Raw genomic sequence first — 13,477 nt, 5'->3', positions numbered from 1 at the left:
ATGTTAATAGGGTGTTTAGGGTTAATATAGGAGCAGCTGTGGTTAATGGGGTGTTTGGGGTTAATTTGAGGCAGTTGTGGTTAATGGTGTGTTTAGGGTTAATAAGAAAGACAAGAAATGTATTATCAAAGTTTTTTTATTCTGCTGTTTGTATTTAACATCATTTGTTTAGTAAATTATTTTAAATAAATGAAAAATTTACATTCATTTTTTTTATCCGATTAATCGAAAAAATAATCGGCCAACTAATCGATTATTAAAATAATCGTTAGTTGCAGCCCTAATACATTGAGAGTCGTATTTAAAACAACGCTACAGAATACGATGGCGCTATATAAAAACCCAATGCTATTATCACCCCGGCAGACAGACAGACGCGTCCCCCTCGGCAGGCAGACAGGCAGGCAGACAGACAGACAGGTCCCCCTGGAACCATCACTGACCTGCTCTTGGTCACAATCGCTTTGTAAGTCTCCTTCCGGCCCGGACTCGGGGGTCAGCGAGTAGAGAGAGTCTGTGGGGCAGAAAAGCCGGATAAACTCTCTGCAGCGGGACTCTGTATTTCCTAAACATTCCTCGCGATACATGGAACGGCCCAAAACCCAAGCAGGGGGCATCCCCGGGCACTCAAACAAACAATGCACAGTTCATGGATCACTGAACCAGATGATCCGCTGGGGTCACACGTATGTTCACGTGTCGCCCTGTAGATCTATGTTCTGGGGTCCTTACACATCTCCGACTCACCAAGCATCGTCACGTTCGGGTCGCTCTTGCCGAGGGTCACTCCACTTCCAGGCGTACAATCCCTGCGACCCAAACACGGGCCGTCAGACATCTAAACACAGCAAGGAGATTAAAGAAGCAAACGCAGCGACGCCATAACTACAGGGACCCCCCCCGCTATGCATAATAACCCCCCCCCCGGCCACAGACCTTTAAAATATCCGCCAGTAACGCCATCACTGACCCCAACAACGGCTTGGAGCGGACGAATTCCACCAGGAGAAGCGAGTGCTGCACGGAGGAGTATCTGCAGAGAATGTCGATAAATATAATAATTCTATATATCTATCACATACATACAATAAATCACCCGTCTCTCCTGCTGTAACGACTCAAACCTTAATCAGTCGTTGGTCTCGTCTTAGATTCAGGAGCCGTGTGTCTATCCCGCGCATGTTTAATGCCCTCACTGTATTAGCCTCTTAGGCTTCTCGCCTACCGGCTCAGTAAAGTAGAACGGGTCACTAAATTAATCCGGGCGTAAAAAACGTACCCGTAACGTCTGCAGACGCGGCGAATCTCCTCCGCGAAGGCTTTGGCGTTGGACGCTTGTTGAGAACACAAAAGAAGGCAGATGACGGAGTGGACGGAGCGGAGGTCTGCTGGGGGGGCTGCGCAGGTTCTACGATCATTCGCAGGGAAGCTGTATTCCAACAGACACTGCGGGGAAGAAACAGAAGCTGGACGCAGAAATACTGCAGCTTGACACCGGCGAGGAACGGTAAATGCAGTCAGTTTATGCGCAGCGGTCTAGAGACATTTTATTGGGGTATGGTGGGGTAGCTTGGCTGTCCTGACCCTGGGCACCGACCATCATATATGCGGAGCGTCAGGGTATGACATCATAACCCAGCACACTGCATGCAAGGAGAAGGTCCGCCACGGCAGCCGCGCCAGCTGGGCACAGAACTGCACGAAGTACACAAGCCGGTTACAAGGGATCCCCGATGTCCCCCGCCAGCCAATGGAGCAGCTGAACGCGGAGGAGCCGATCGCCCACCCTTATACAGCAGAAGGGCTGCCACCCGAAAACGGACGCCCTCGGCCAGAGCACGCCAATGGGTACAGCTACTATATACTGGGAAAGGCAGTCCCTGCCCCAAAGAGCTTACAGTCTATGCCTACTTTGTAGCGTCTAACCTAAACCTTAAAGTGAGGCCAACTTATCCCACGAGTCTTAATCATGAAGTCCAGAGGTGCTAGGCAGCATGGGACTTGTAGTCTCGGGGTGCTAGGCAGCATGGGACTTGTAGTCTCGGGGTGCTAGGCAGCATGGGACTTGTAGTCTCGGGGTGCTAGTCTGATAGGGGTCTAGAACTTCACGCAGAGCGCCCCCCCCCCAAAATATTAGCGAGGGGTCTCTGGTCACGGCCTCCGTACCTCCTGGAAAAGCTGCAGACGCTCCTGGACGGGAAGGATCTCCTGGGGGGGGCCGCTTTTCTTACACTTCCTTCCACAGAGTTTTCTGAGCTGTAAATTATTTTGCCTACAAAACAAAAAAAAAAAAAAAGTACAATTCTCTAGCAGGCAGACGCAGAATTATTTCACCCCAGCGGAGGGCATTAGTGCAACCCCCACGAGGGCGCTAGAAGCAGGAGAGCCGCTTGGTCTAAAGCCACGCGGATCAGGAACCTCGCTCGGCACCGAAACACCACGTCCGGCTCCTGGGGGCCATTTGGGGCCCTCTGGGAGACGACACATGCCGGTGACAACCAGCAAGCAGATTCCCACAACCCTCAGCCACACGCTGGCTTAAGAATTACTGGATACCCGCATTATTAACACAGGCAAAATATTCATTATTATTATTAATTAATGGCCAAAACACCAGCAAGATGTAAAGATCAAGGAACATCGTTGAGCTCATCGGCAGGCACAATGCATCATGGGATGCCAGGATGCACGTTCCACTTCCTTACGGTTACTTTGTGAGCTGGACAGATACAAAATAGCAAGTCTGTATTTTTTTCATGAATATATATATTAAATAAAATAAAAAAATAAAAAAATCAGAAATAGACTACAGAAAAAAAAAAAAGTGTTGCAAGTCATACGAGAAATATATATATTTTGTTTAACAGAACACCGTATGCTTGCGTGGATCAGCGCCGACGGGGGAGAAGAGATTCCCCTTATCGTCACCGAGTAATAATTATGACATCATCTATTTTACCAACACATGTATTTGATGATTTTTTTATGTGTATTACTTATGCATTCATTTACTCTGTTCTCGCACCAATAACACTCAGAACCCCCTCACACGTCAACTCAACGAAGAGTTAACGGACGGGGACGCTGCCGCCGGTGGCTTTTCTCGCACCGGGTCCCAGGCTTTAGGCTCGTACCTGAAGTGACCCGGCGGGTCGGCGCTTCGCAGCTTCTGCTCCATGATTTCTTCACTCTGCAATCAAACAGCAGGGTGTGAGTTACCCTCACCACAGGGGCCAGATGGGGCCGGCATATATCACAGATAAAAAATAATAATAATAACAATAACAATAATAACAACAACAACAACAACAACAACAATAATAATAATAATAATCCCACATGGCTGACCGCACTCACCTGCCGTAGACCGCACTCACCTGTGAGAATAGGGAAGGCATCAGCTGCCGGGTTAACACCGATTCCCTTTTAAACTCATGTGCGGCTCCGGCTCCCATCACACCCGTTTGGTGTTTAACCCTTTAATTAAAAGCCCTTGATCACATGCTCTTAACCCTATCAATGCCTTCCTCCCTTGCTTTTTTAAACTAGATTTGCACTGAAAATCCCCACAATGCTTAACCCTTTTTAGGCCGGCACTTTCTTACAGCCCTTAAGGGATGCTGGAAATTGTTGTTTTTGTTTTCTGTGTATCACTATTTTCGGTCAGTCGTTATAACGATAAAGCCCGGAATTCCTTTTTTTCACGACCTCCCCTCCGCATTTCTCTTTTTTATCACTGAGCGCAAGATACTTGGTGTATCAGGGGACGGCCATTTCTAATCCTAATCCGTGTTATGATGATGGGGGGTATTTTAGTTACCCCATAAAACATTCCCATGACATAATTACAGTCGGTGACGCCAGGTTATGAATAATCTGGACCCCTTCGGGGATGGCCTGGCAAGGGTCTTCATCAGAGCTCCTCAGGGTGAGGCCTGAACCTGCGCGGTGCTCTGTGGCCCCTTATAAATTCAGCTCCAGGGGTCCCGGCATGAAATACATTGATTTGAATGGGTGACGCCGCACACTTCAGCGCTTCTTTCCATGTATTACGGGATATAATGTAAAAATAATAATAAATAATAATAATAAAACACTAATAATAGAAATAAAAGTCATGAAATACTCCTGGGATAATTCATTAGAGTCAGCAGCTGCCTGTTAATGCCCCGGGGGGGGGGTATTATTTTCTTGTGGGGTGATTGTTGCTGTATTATTGTGGATGACATTGAGCTTTTATTGCCCCCCCGGACTGCAGTTACCCCGACAGCCAGGCACCTACACCACCTACTAGGCCTGTAGCCTCTGCCCACAACAAACATGGCGCCCGTGGCGGAAAGCTACGTCACGTGACGCAGTGGAATGACGCGCGCGGTTTGAACCTCGTCCCGGGTGTGTGTGTCTGTGTGAGGGGACCATCCGTTCCGGGTGAAGCGCCCCGGGGGTCGCGTGAGGTGAGGCAGTTATTATTAGAGGGGTATTTGCAGTAACCCGCTGTGGGACAGAATGAGATGGGGTGATAGGGGCATTAACCCCTGGGGGTAATAATAGCTTCCATTACTTACTGTGGGGCAGGGGGATGGCTGGGGTGATCTGGAGTTACGTGGTGTTACCCCCTGTGGGGCTGTGGGGTATATACCAGTATATATAAATGCGTATTGAGGGGCAGGAGAATGGAGGTATTAATAAATACCCGGTGTACTCATAACTATACGGTGCAGATGTTTTAACCCCTGGTGCGCTGTATCTGCTTCCAAACACCGGACCCTCTGTGGTTTATGTTTGAGTTTTTGGGTGAGGATTTTTTGAGGGACTCAAACCTTAATCAGTCGTTGTTCTCGTCTTAGATTCAGGAGCCGTATGTCTATCCCATGCATGTTTAATACCCTCACTGTATTACCCTCTACCGCCTCTGCTGGGAGGCTGTTCCACTCATCTAGATTCAGGAGCCAAATGCCTATCCCATTCATGTTTAATACCCTCACTGTATTATAGTCCTATATAATATAAAGCCAATATTTTATTCTGTTTGTTTAATTTGTTTATTTTTTGCAGAATCTCGCGTTATGAATTGATAATGTCTTCGCCGGAAACGAAATGTCTCTTTTTGGTCCAGTTTGTCACTTCGTCATGGAAACGCATCTCACATCCAGTTGTGTCACGGGATGTAATGAAGGGACGCGCCGCCGCAGACACGTAGTACCGGCGCCTGAGCGGTGACACGGCGAGGACTATAATTTAAAGGGGGCTGTGGGTGGTCGGGGCGTCTCATCACCAGACCACCACCTGTGCGCCATGCAGGACCCCAATAAAAAACAGGCCATGGGCTCGTTGCGGGAGCCGGGCTCCAGCCTTTCCAAGATATTGTTCGGCGGCTTGGCGTCCGGCCCGGTGAAGGGCATTCTGGGACCTCACAATGGACGGAAGCGCACCCGGCCGCCATCGCTCTCGAGCCCCGGATCCGAAGACTCCGCCAGTCCCTCTTCTTCCAAGAAGCCGGCGCTGAGCAGACATGTCTACGGCGCCTCCAGGCCTCGCCGCGCAAAACCCTCCCCGAAACCCAGAACCCCGGACCCTGGACGGAGGAAAGAGGAGCCGGCGAGCTTAACGGCTCGCGGGGCGCAGAACGATTACATCCTGTTCAGCCCGTCTCACCAGGCGTCCGTTCTGGAGAAGCGCAAGCGGCTGGACGCGAGCGCCGCTCTCTCCGTGTCGGTTCTCACCCCGCCGGCCGGTCTCGACCGGACGCTCCTGGAAAGCAGCAAACTCAGCGACAGCGTTTCTGCGTCCGGTAAGCCGTGTGCGGGGGGCTGGCGTCCATGAGTGTAAGGGGTATAAGGGGGCCGTTGGGGTCAGTGTCGCTTGTCCAACGACGCTTATTGCCATTTTTTTTTTCCCCTGTAGGACTCCACATGGCGGCCCCCGACGAGCTGGCTGACAAGCTGCTGCTGGCGAGCTGGGGGCTCCCCAAAGCTGTCCTGGAGAAATACGGCCGTGTCGGGGTGACTCGGATGTTTGAGTGGCAGGCGGAGTGTCTGATGCTTGGCCAGGTGCTGGAGGGGAAGAACCTCGTGTATTCGGGTGAGAATCCCTCTCTGTCATTCATTAAAAAGACAACAAAAATATTACGGATCTCTGGTCAGCCCCCGTCTAGGGTAGTGGGTACAGTACTGGAGATCCCATCCGCAGAAGGATATTTACATTCTAGAGAGAGGAAGCGACTAAAATGGGGAATGGTTAACAGGATAAAAAATGATCAGGAAAGACTGAGGGTCTCAAAATGTCCAGTTCGGGGGGGGGAGAAGAGAGAGAGAGACCGGACGGGAGAGACATTTAAATACATAAAGGGATTAATAAAGGACGGGAGGGAATTTATTCCAAAGGAGGAGAAAAAGTTACAACAAGAGACCCGAATCTAACACTAGAGGATCAGAGGCTGAGAGGGAATGGAAGGAAGTTTTACTTTACGGAGCGGGTGGTAGATAAGTGGAACAGCCTCCCAGCAGAAGTGATAGGGGGTAATACAGTGAGGGGAGTTAAACGTGCGCAGGATAGGGATACGGCTCCTGAATCTAAGATGAGACCCAAGGACTGGTTTTTGCAGGCTGGCCGGTTAGCCCAGAGGAGTAACGAGTCCCGCTTCGTGTTTCAAATGACGCGATTTTCTGTATTGTTAACGTTAAATGTTTTTTCCTCCCCGCCGCAGCCCCCACCAGCGCAGGGAAAACTCTGGTCGCCGAGCTGCTGATTCTGAAGCGGGTTCTGGAAACCAGGAGGAAAGCGTTATTTATCCTTCCGTTTGTCTCCGTAGCTAAAGAGAAAACCTACTATTTGCAGGTAATTTGCCTCCCTGCACGCAGCGTCCGGCCGGCCGCCGTTTTTTTACTCGCCATTTCGTCAGATATTTTTAAACACGAATTATTGCTCTCGGAATTTGTCGATTACAAGAGGACCCCCAAAATGTGGATTTTTAAGAAAGAAACGGCCTGAATATGATGCCCTGTTGGTAAAAAAAAAAAAAAATTAAATCAAAACCCATGTAAGAGCTGTCATTGCTCTCTCGCTGTCTCTCTCGTCTCGCTACTTTCTCCCCAGTGTCAGCTCTATTATCCAGGTACTTCTGCTAAAGGGCGGGGCTTCCAGCCTCCATATACAATTGGAGGAGCAGGAGAGAGAGGCTGTCCCGGTGATGCGCGCCGTGGCTCCGCCCCTTTCATCCTCCAAGAGCCCGGAATTTGCTGACGGATTCATGGAGAAAGAGAAGCGTTTCTGCAGCGTTCTAGGCTCTTGGGCTATTTCTGCCAAACAGCGGAGCCTCGGCGGGCATCGTGGGGACAGCCTCGCCATCATTCCTCCAATCAGGAGAGAGGGTGTGCGCGGAGGCTCCGCTGTTTGGCGGAAATAGCCCACGAGCCTAGAACGCTGCAGAAACGCTTCTCTTTCTCCACGAAAGGAGCTGACAGGGAGAAGCGGACGCAGAAGGAAGACGGAACAGGAAGAGGCTGAGATACGGCATAGTTGGAGATCTGAATTAAAGATGGCCTCATTTATAAAATGATGTTTTTCAGAAAAAAAGCCATAGAATCAAGGAAACATGGAAGGTAGTTTTATCTGTTAAAAAAATAAAAAATAAAAAACTTTCAGCGCCCTCCTGTGGTAGAAGAAGGAACTGAATGAACAGAATAATGAAAAAATATTAAAATGTGACAAATACCTAAAAAGCACTTAAACTAGGGGTGCATGTGATAAAGCCGGGTAAACGCGGTACGGGGGAGTAAACGTGAGAAACATTACTTTAATACACAGCCGGCGTCTGATTCCTGCAGAGCTGCTTTATGAGCCGGTAATCGGCGCACGTCCTTTTACTCAATCTTCTCTCGTTCCAGAACCTGTTTGAGGAGGTCGGGGTGAAGGTTGAGGGGTACATGGGAAGTTCGGCCCCTGCCCGGGGGTTTTCCTCTCTGGACGTCGCCGTTTGTACCATTGAAAAAGCCAACGGCCTGGTCAACCGGCTGATAGAGGAAGACCGGATCGATCAGCTGGGTGAGTCCTCCGCACTATACGATTATGTGCCAAGTCTCTACGTGATGATATGTGATGTCATACTGCTGCTGCGCTCTCTGTCTATGATTATTGGGTTGCGGTTATCACCACGCAATGCGCTTGTGTTTCTCAGGGATGATGGTAGTGGATGAGCTGCACATGCTGGGGGATTCTCACCGAGGATATCTGCTGGAACTGCTCCTCACCAAGGTCCAATACGTCACCCAGAAACGAGCCAAGAAGTAGGTGACCCTGAGGCTTACGTGGAGCTTCCTATAATGTCCTCTGATGCTCAGTGTTCCTAAAACATTACGGTTTGGCATTCTAAGCACCGTTTATTTTGGACCCGAGTCGTTTATTTTTATGTGAACCCATCGGAGGTTTCTGTAGACCTCGTGGTTGTTGAGCTGCGCCCACCCAGCTCTGCCTCTCGTTGCAGGACCGGCGATGGCTCCCGGGACGTGGTGCAGATCGTGGGTATGAGCGCCACCCTTCCTAACCTGGACCTGCTGGCTTCTTGGCTCGGTGCTGAGCTCTACCACACCAATTACCGGCCCGTGCCGCTTATCGAGGTGGTGAAGATCGGCAAGACTTTGTACGACTCGTCTATGACAGCGTTGCGGGAATTTGAACCGTTAATACAAGCGAAGGTATGGAGGTTGCCCTCCCTGATGAGGGATGTGCCCGTCCCCTATACATACGTCACTGACAGGGGCACTGAGAGGGGGCGCCATTGGGTTCAGCCTGAATCCTGCTGCTGGGACACAGAACTTTAGGAGAAAGTGGCAGCGCACGAAAAACATGGGGGAGAAATGGGGACCGAGTCCATGTAATATTGTGCTGTAGCGTCCAGGCTCCCGCGCATGTACAATCAGATTATTACAGATGAGAAAGATCTCCGCTGAGTACGATATCTATCGCTATTTTTCTGCAGGGAGATGAGGATCACATCGTTGGCCTCTGTTACGAGACTGTTCAAGGAGGTCACTCGATCCTGATCTTCTGTCCTTCGAAGAACTGGTGCGAGAAGCTGGCCGATACCATTGCCCGCGAGTTCTACAACCTGTACCATCGGGCCCTTCAGCAGCCGGAAGGTGAGTGGCATCTGAGTCCAGAGTAGCTCCTGGATAAAGAGTGGTCAGAGCGGGTATTTAACTTTCCTCGTTGGATAGATTTGTGTTGTTTTATCTGTTCCTTTTCTCATACTTCTGCATTTGGCAGATAAAGCCCCTCCGGTGCTTTTGTTTCCCGCACTACGCGAGGCTGTCAGAGTTTATGGTGGGATTCGCTAGTTTATAACAGAATGACCGGGGGGTTAGGGGTCCGGTTGTGTTACAGGTGAGAGCCGTGACCCCTGGAGAATACCAAGACTTAAATAACAGAAGCAGTGAGTGTCACACCAACCGGTGTAGTACGTACACGGACTGGCTACCCGGTAGAGAAGGCACAGCCAATTTCAGTATGTGAGGGGTTAATTCGATTGTATAGGCATGTGGCGCCAAAAGGTCTTTTTAGATAAATTGGTCTTTTGAAGCTGGGACTCCAACCAAGGCCCTCTGCAAGGTGTGAAATTTCACAGGGAGGCAGTGCCTTTAAGTCTGCTAGCAGAGTCCTTCACCATATGCCTGTATCCCCTCATATATAATGGATTCTTTGATATGCTAAGTGACCACTAGCAGTCAGGAAAACCATTTCATATCCAGGTCATATCAAACACATATCAATAATAACTTATATATTCATTATCATACCTCCTTGTGTGCATACCTAGAACGGGGAAAGCGCACCCTACAAAAAGAGTACAAACATGGCGGCGCCACTTAACCAGTTTGGACGGAATTGTGAAGTCTATGATGTTTAGTCATAAGTAGCTAGTGTGACATATCTATGGACTTCACAATTTACAGGAAATTCATAAATGTATGAATTATGGCTGTGGCGAGCACAGGAGGGACGATAAAATGAATATAAGTTATTTTGACTGATATGTTTCCACTACTCAAGGGGGAGGTCACTTATGGTACACCTTCCCTCCGCTTATACCACCTCTGGGCCGGCTTGGAAACTCGAGATGAACTGGGAAAGAGTATAAAATTAACAAGAGAAGATGGGTCAGTGTGCTTACTAGGGGCCAAGATCTAATTTTGAGTAAGTCGCCATCTTTCCTTGCCGGAGCCCTACGGACAGAAAAACTGTTACTTGACCATTCAGTGAGTAGTTAGGTTTTCTGTAATTTTCTCCTTTTTATTTTTATCTGTTGGTGTAAATTTGTTTATCATCTTTTTTGTATGCACTGTGATTTTTTTTGTTCATAATAAATATTCGTTTATTAAGTTCTGCCTTTGTCTGGTAAAGACTCACGTTACCTGAAGAGACCGTTTTATTGGTAATTTTAAATCACATAATTATTGTGTTAAAATATACTGTGTGGGTTTTTATAGTCTGATTCGTTTGGGGTACCAAGGCACCCCATTTCTAAATTGTCTTGGTGGTGGCAGCGTTATTTTGATATTTTCTATATCATTATAGTTAATTGCGGGTGGTATTAAGGGTGGATATTTTGTATTTTTATCACTATTTCCGGTCTAGTGCAGACAGATAGTGAATTTTAACCCTTGTACCACCAGAACCAAGTCACGCGCACGTTTGGAGTAGAGTGCGTTCGTGACAAATTGGTGGCATAGCGGTGGGATAGTTAAAAAGATTTTCCATATTTTTTTGTACCAGATTTCAGTGTTGCTGGATTTGCTAGTTAATCCAGACACTAAAAAGAAATTGTCTCTCAATTTCCAAAGGCTGAACTCAGTGCATACTTAGTATATTTACACCTCAACAGCCCCCCCCCCTTTGTTTTCTTTTCTTTTGCTATCATTTGTTTGGGCCGGTGTGATAAATGGAATACCAAACACAGTCCAAGAGTGCTCTGGAGCAACATTGCCGTGAACAATGTATTCCCATCCGGGGAAAATCAAAGGATGAACTTATTCAAGCGCTTGTGGACTATGATATGCAACAAGCAGCGCAAAGTGATGCTGCAAACACTTCTGAGGGAGGCATGGTCACGCGGGAGATACCTGCAGCTGATGTCGGTGACGTGCCAAGATCTGGAGATCCCTTGGACTCTTATCTACGTGGACTCAACAGATGCAAACCTCAGGCTGCAGCTTATCCTTAAATATCAAGAGAGGGAAGCTGCAGAGCGCCAGGCTGAGAGAGAGAGGGAAGCTGCAGAGTGCCAGGCTGAGAGAGAGAGGGAAGCTGCAGAGCGCCAGGCTGAGAGAGAGACTGCAGAGCGCCAGGCTGAGAGAGAGACTGCAGAGCGCCTGGCCGAGAGAGAGAGGGAAGCTGCAGAGCGCCAGGCGGCAAGAGAGCATGAACTAAAACTGGCAGAGTTGGAGAGGTTAAGTGCCTCACCTATCAGTGTGGTTTCAAAAGACTCTTCTGCACCCAAACCACGTGCAGAGAATTTTCCCACTTTGGACAAAGATGGGGATCTGGATGTTTTTCTGCGCAGTTTTGAAAAGGTTTGCAGGCAGTACCAATTGCCAAAGGACCAGTGGGCAAAGTACCCCTGGTCTCAGAGGTCCTGCACTGGAAGCATTTGCAGAGCTACCAGCCGAATCTGACCAGGACTATGAGGCAATTAAGGCTGCACTGCAGAGACGGTACAACCTTACCCCTGAGGTGTACCGAAAGAAATTCCGGACTTTGCAAAAGCGTTCCACAGAGAACTACACTGCAGTTGTGGGACACCTGACGACGGCATTCCGGCAGTGGACTAGAGGGCTGGAGATTACAACCTTAGAAAGCTTGGAAGATCTGATCATCAAGGAACAGTTTTTGCAGCTGTGCCCAGCCAATGTACAAGAATGGCTGCTGGACCGGGAGCCCAAAACAGCATTGGAAGCGGGTGAGCTGGCTGATTTCCACACCGCCAACCGAGCACAATCGGAACGGAGCAGAGGTTTTACTACGGGAGCATCCAGCTGGAAGACCACTACACCACGGCTTCCCACCACCCAGTCTACAATACCCTCTTCTGCGCCGGCTTCTACCTCAGGGAGAGGGGGAGCTAATGTCACTTCTACGCGTGGGGATATCCGCAGATGTTTCATTTGTAACAAAGTGGGGCACCTTAGTAATACGTGTCCTGATAAGAGGAAGCCTGCGCCCCCATCTGGAAGGAGTCGCCCCTCGGGGTCACCACCTTCGGTGTTGTTCGTCTCCAGCACTGAGAACATCTCCAATGTGAATCTGCAACCTGTCACTGTGGGAAACAAGGTAACTGTGGGGCTCAGAGACACGGGGGCAGAGGTGACTCTTGTGCGTCCAGAGCTAGTGAGCTCCGAGGACTTTATTCCTGGCAAGACCTTAACAGTGCGTGGAATTGGGGGAGTACGTCCTGCGGTGCCAATGGCACGAGTATTTTTGGATTGGGGAGCAGGGAAGGGTGTAAGGGATGTGGGGGTATCAGATAACATTCCTACTAATGTGTTACTGGGTACTGATTTGGGTAGGCTGTTGTCAAAATATATGCCGGAGGATGATACTTGTGATTTATCCAGATCTTCTAGGAGCCCTACCAGAGAAAGGGCAGTGTGTAACAGTGTAGCAGGGCAACCTCATGGGGAGAGTGGGCAGAAGGGTTGTGCGTGTCCGTCTGTGCTAGAACCCGGAATGTCTGAGGTGCTGTGTGAAAATGTGAGAGGGCCACCTGGCAGTGAAGAAGGGCAGAGAGCGAGTGAATGTCTGTCTGTGTCAGAAACCAGGTCCCAGAATCCAGCATGTTGGTGGGCAAAGAGTGGGAGTGTGACAGATGGAGTAACTGTAGCCGTGGTAACCCGTCAACAGTCTGCCCAAAATAAAGGAGAGGAGCTGACTCAGCCTGCGGAACCAGAAGGGATGTCCGCAGGGGCGCCTCACCCCTCTTTACACTCCTCCCTAGTAGCTCTGGAGCCGGAGTCTGAATCGGAGCCCATTATTGGCTCTGAGGGACAGACCCTGGAATTCCAGCAGGCCCAGCAGACAGATCCCACATTAGAGAAACTGAGGGACCGTGCTATGCAGCCGCCCACAGACCTTGAAAAGGAGCGGGTGTACTGGGATAAAGGGAGGTTATATAGGGAAACTATTCCCGCAGAAGGGCAAGAGCCCTTGGAAACAGAAAGACAGCTGGTGGTGCCCCAGAGGTATAGGGACCAGCTGCTGAAGGTGGCTCATGCCATCCCCATGGCTGGGCACCTGGGTGTGCTGCGGACTAAGTCCCGCTTGTCTCATCATTTTTATTGGCCTGGTATGGGCACGGATGTGGCAAATTACTGCCGCTCCTGCCCTGAGTGTCAGAGGGTAGGAAAGCCTGGGGAGGTGGGTAAGGCTCCCTTAATTCCTCTTCCCATAGTTGGGGAACCCTTTGAGAGGATAGCTGTTGATATTG

The 13,477-nt window shown here is 49.4% G+C and overlaps 1 protein-coding gene across 1 annotated transcript in view; it reads left to right on the top strand.

Annotated features, from left to right (window-relative positions):
• The first annotated feature begins 4,403 nt into the window (after positions 1–4,403).
• POLQ (DNA polymerase theta) overlaps positions 4,404–13,477 on the top strand; it is a 32,549-nt gene continuing 23,475 nt past the window's right edge. The window contains exons 1-8 of the mRNA XM_053457082.1: positions 4,404–4,454; positions 5,056–5,791; positions 5,905–6,081; positions 6,707–6,837; positions 7,887–8,043; positions 8,177–8,285; positions 8,483–8,693; positions 8,978–9,137. Coding sequence (XP_053313057.1) covers positions 5,296–5,791; positions 5,905–6,081; positions 6,707–6,837; positions 7,887–8,043; positions 8,177–8,285; positions 8,483–8,693; positions 8,978–9,137 — 1,441 coding nt within the window. The 5' untranslated portion in view covers positions 4,404–4,454; positions 5,056–5,295. The remainder of the gene's footprint in view (positions 4,455–5,055; positions 5,792–5,904; positions 6,082–6,706; positions 6,838–7,886; positions 8,044–8,176; positions 8,286–8,482; positions 8,694–8,977; positions 9,138–13,477) is intronic.

This window comes from Spea bombifrons, chromosome 2, assembly GCF_027358695.1.
Source record: "Spea bombifrons isolate aSpeBom1 chromosome 2, aSpeBom1.2.pri, whole genome shotgun sequence".
Taxonomy (NCBI): Eukaryota; Metazoa; Chordata; class Amphibia; order Anura; family Pelobatidae; genus Spea; species Spea bombifrons.
The sequence above is the reverse complement of the archived record's forward strand: the minus strand, read 5'-3'. Positions and strand labels throughout refer to the sequence as shown.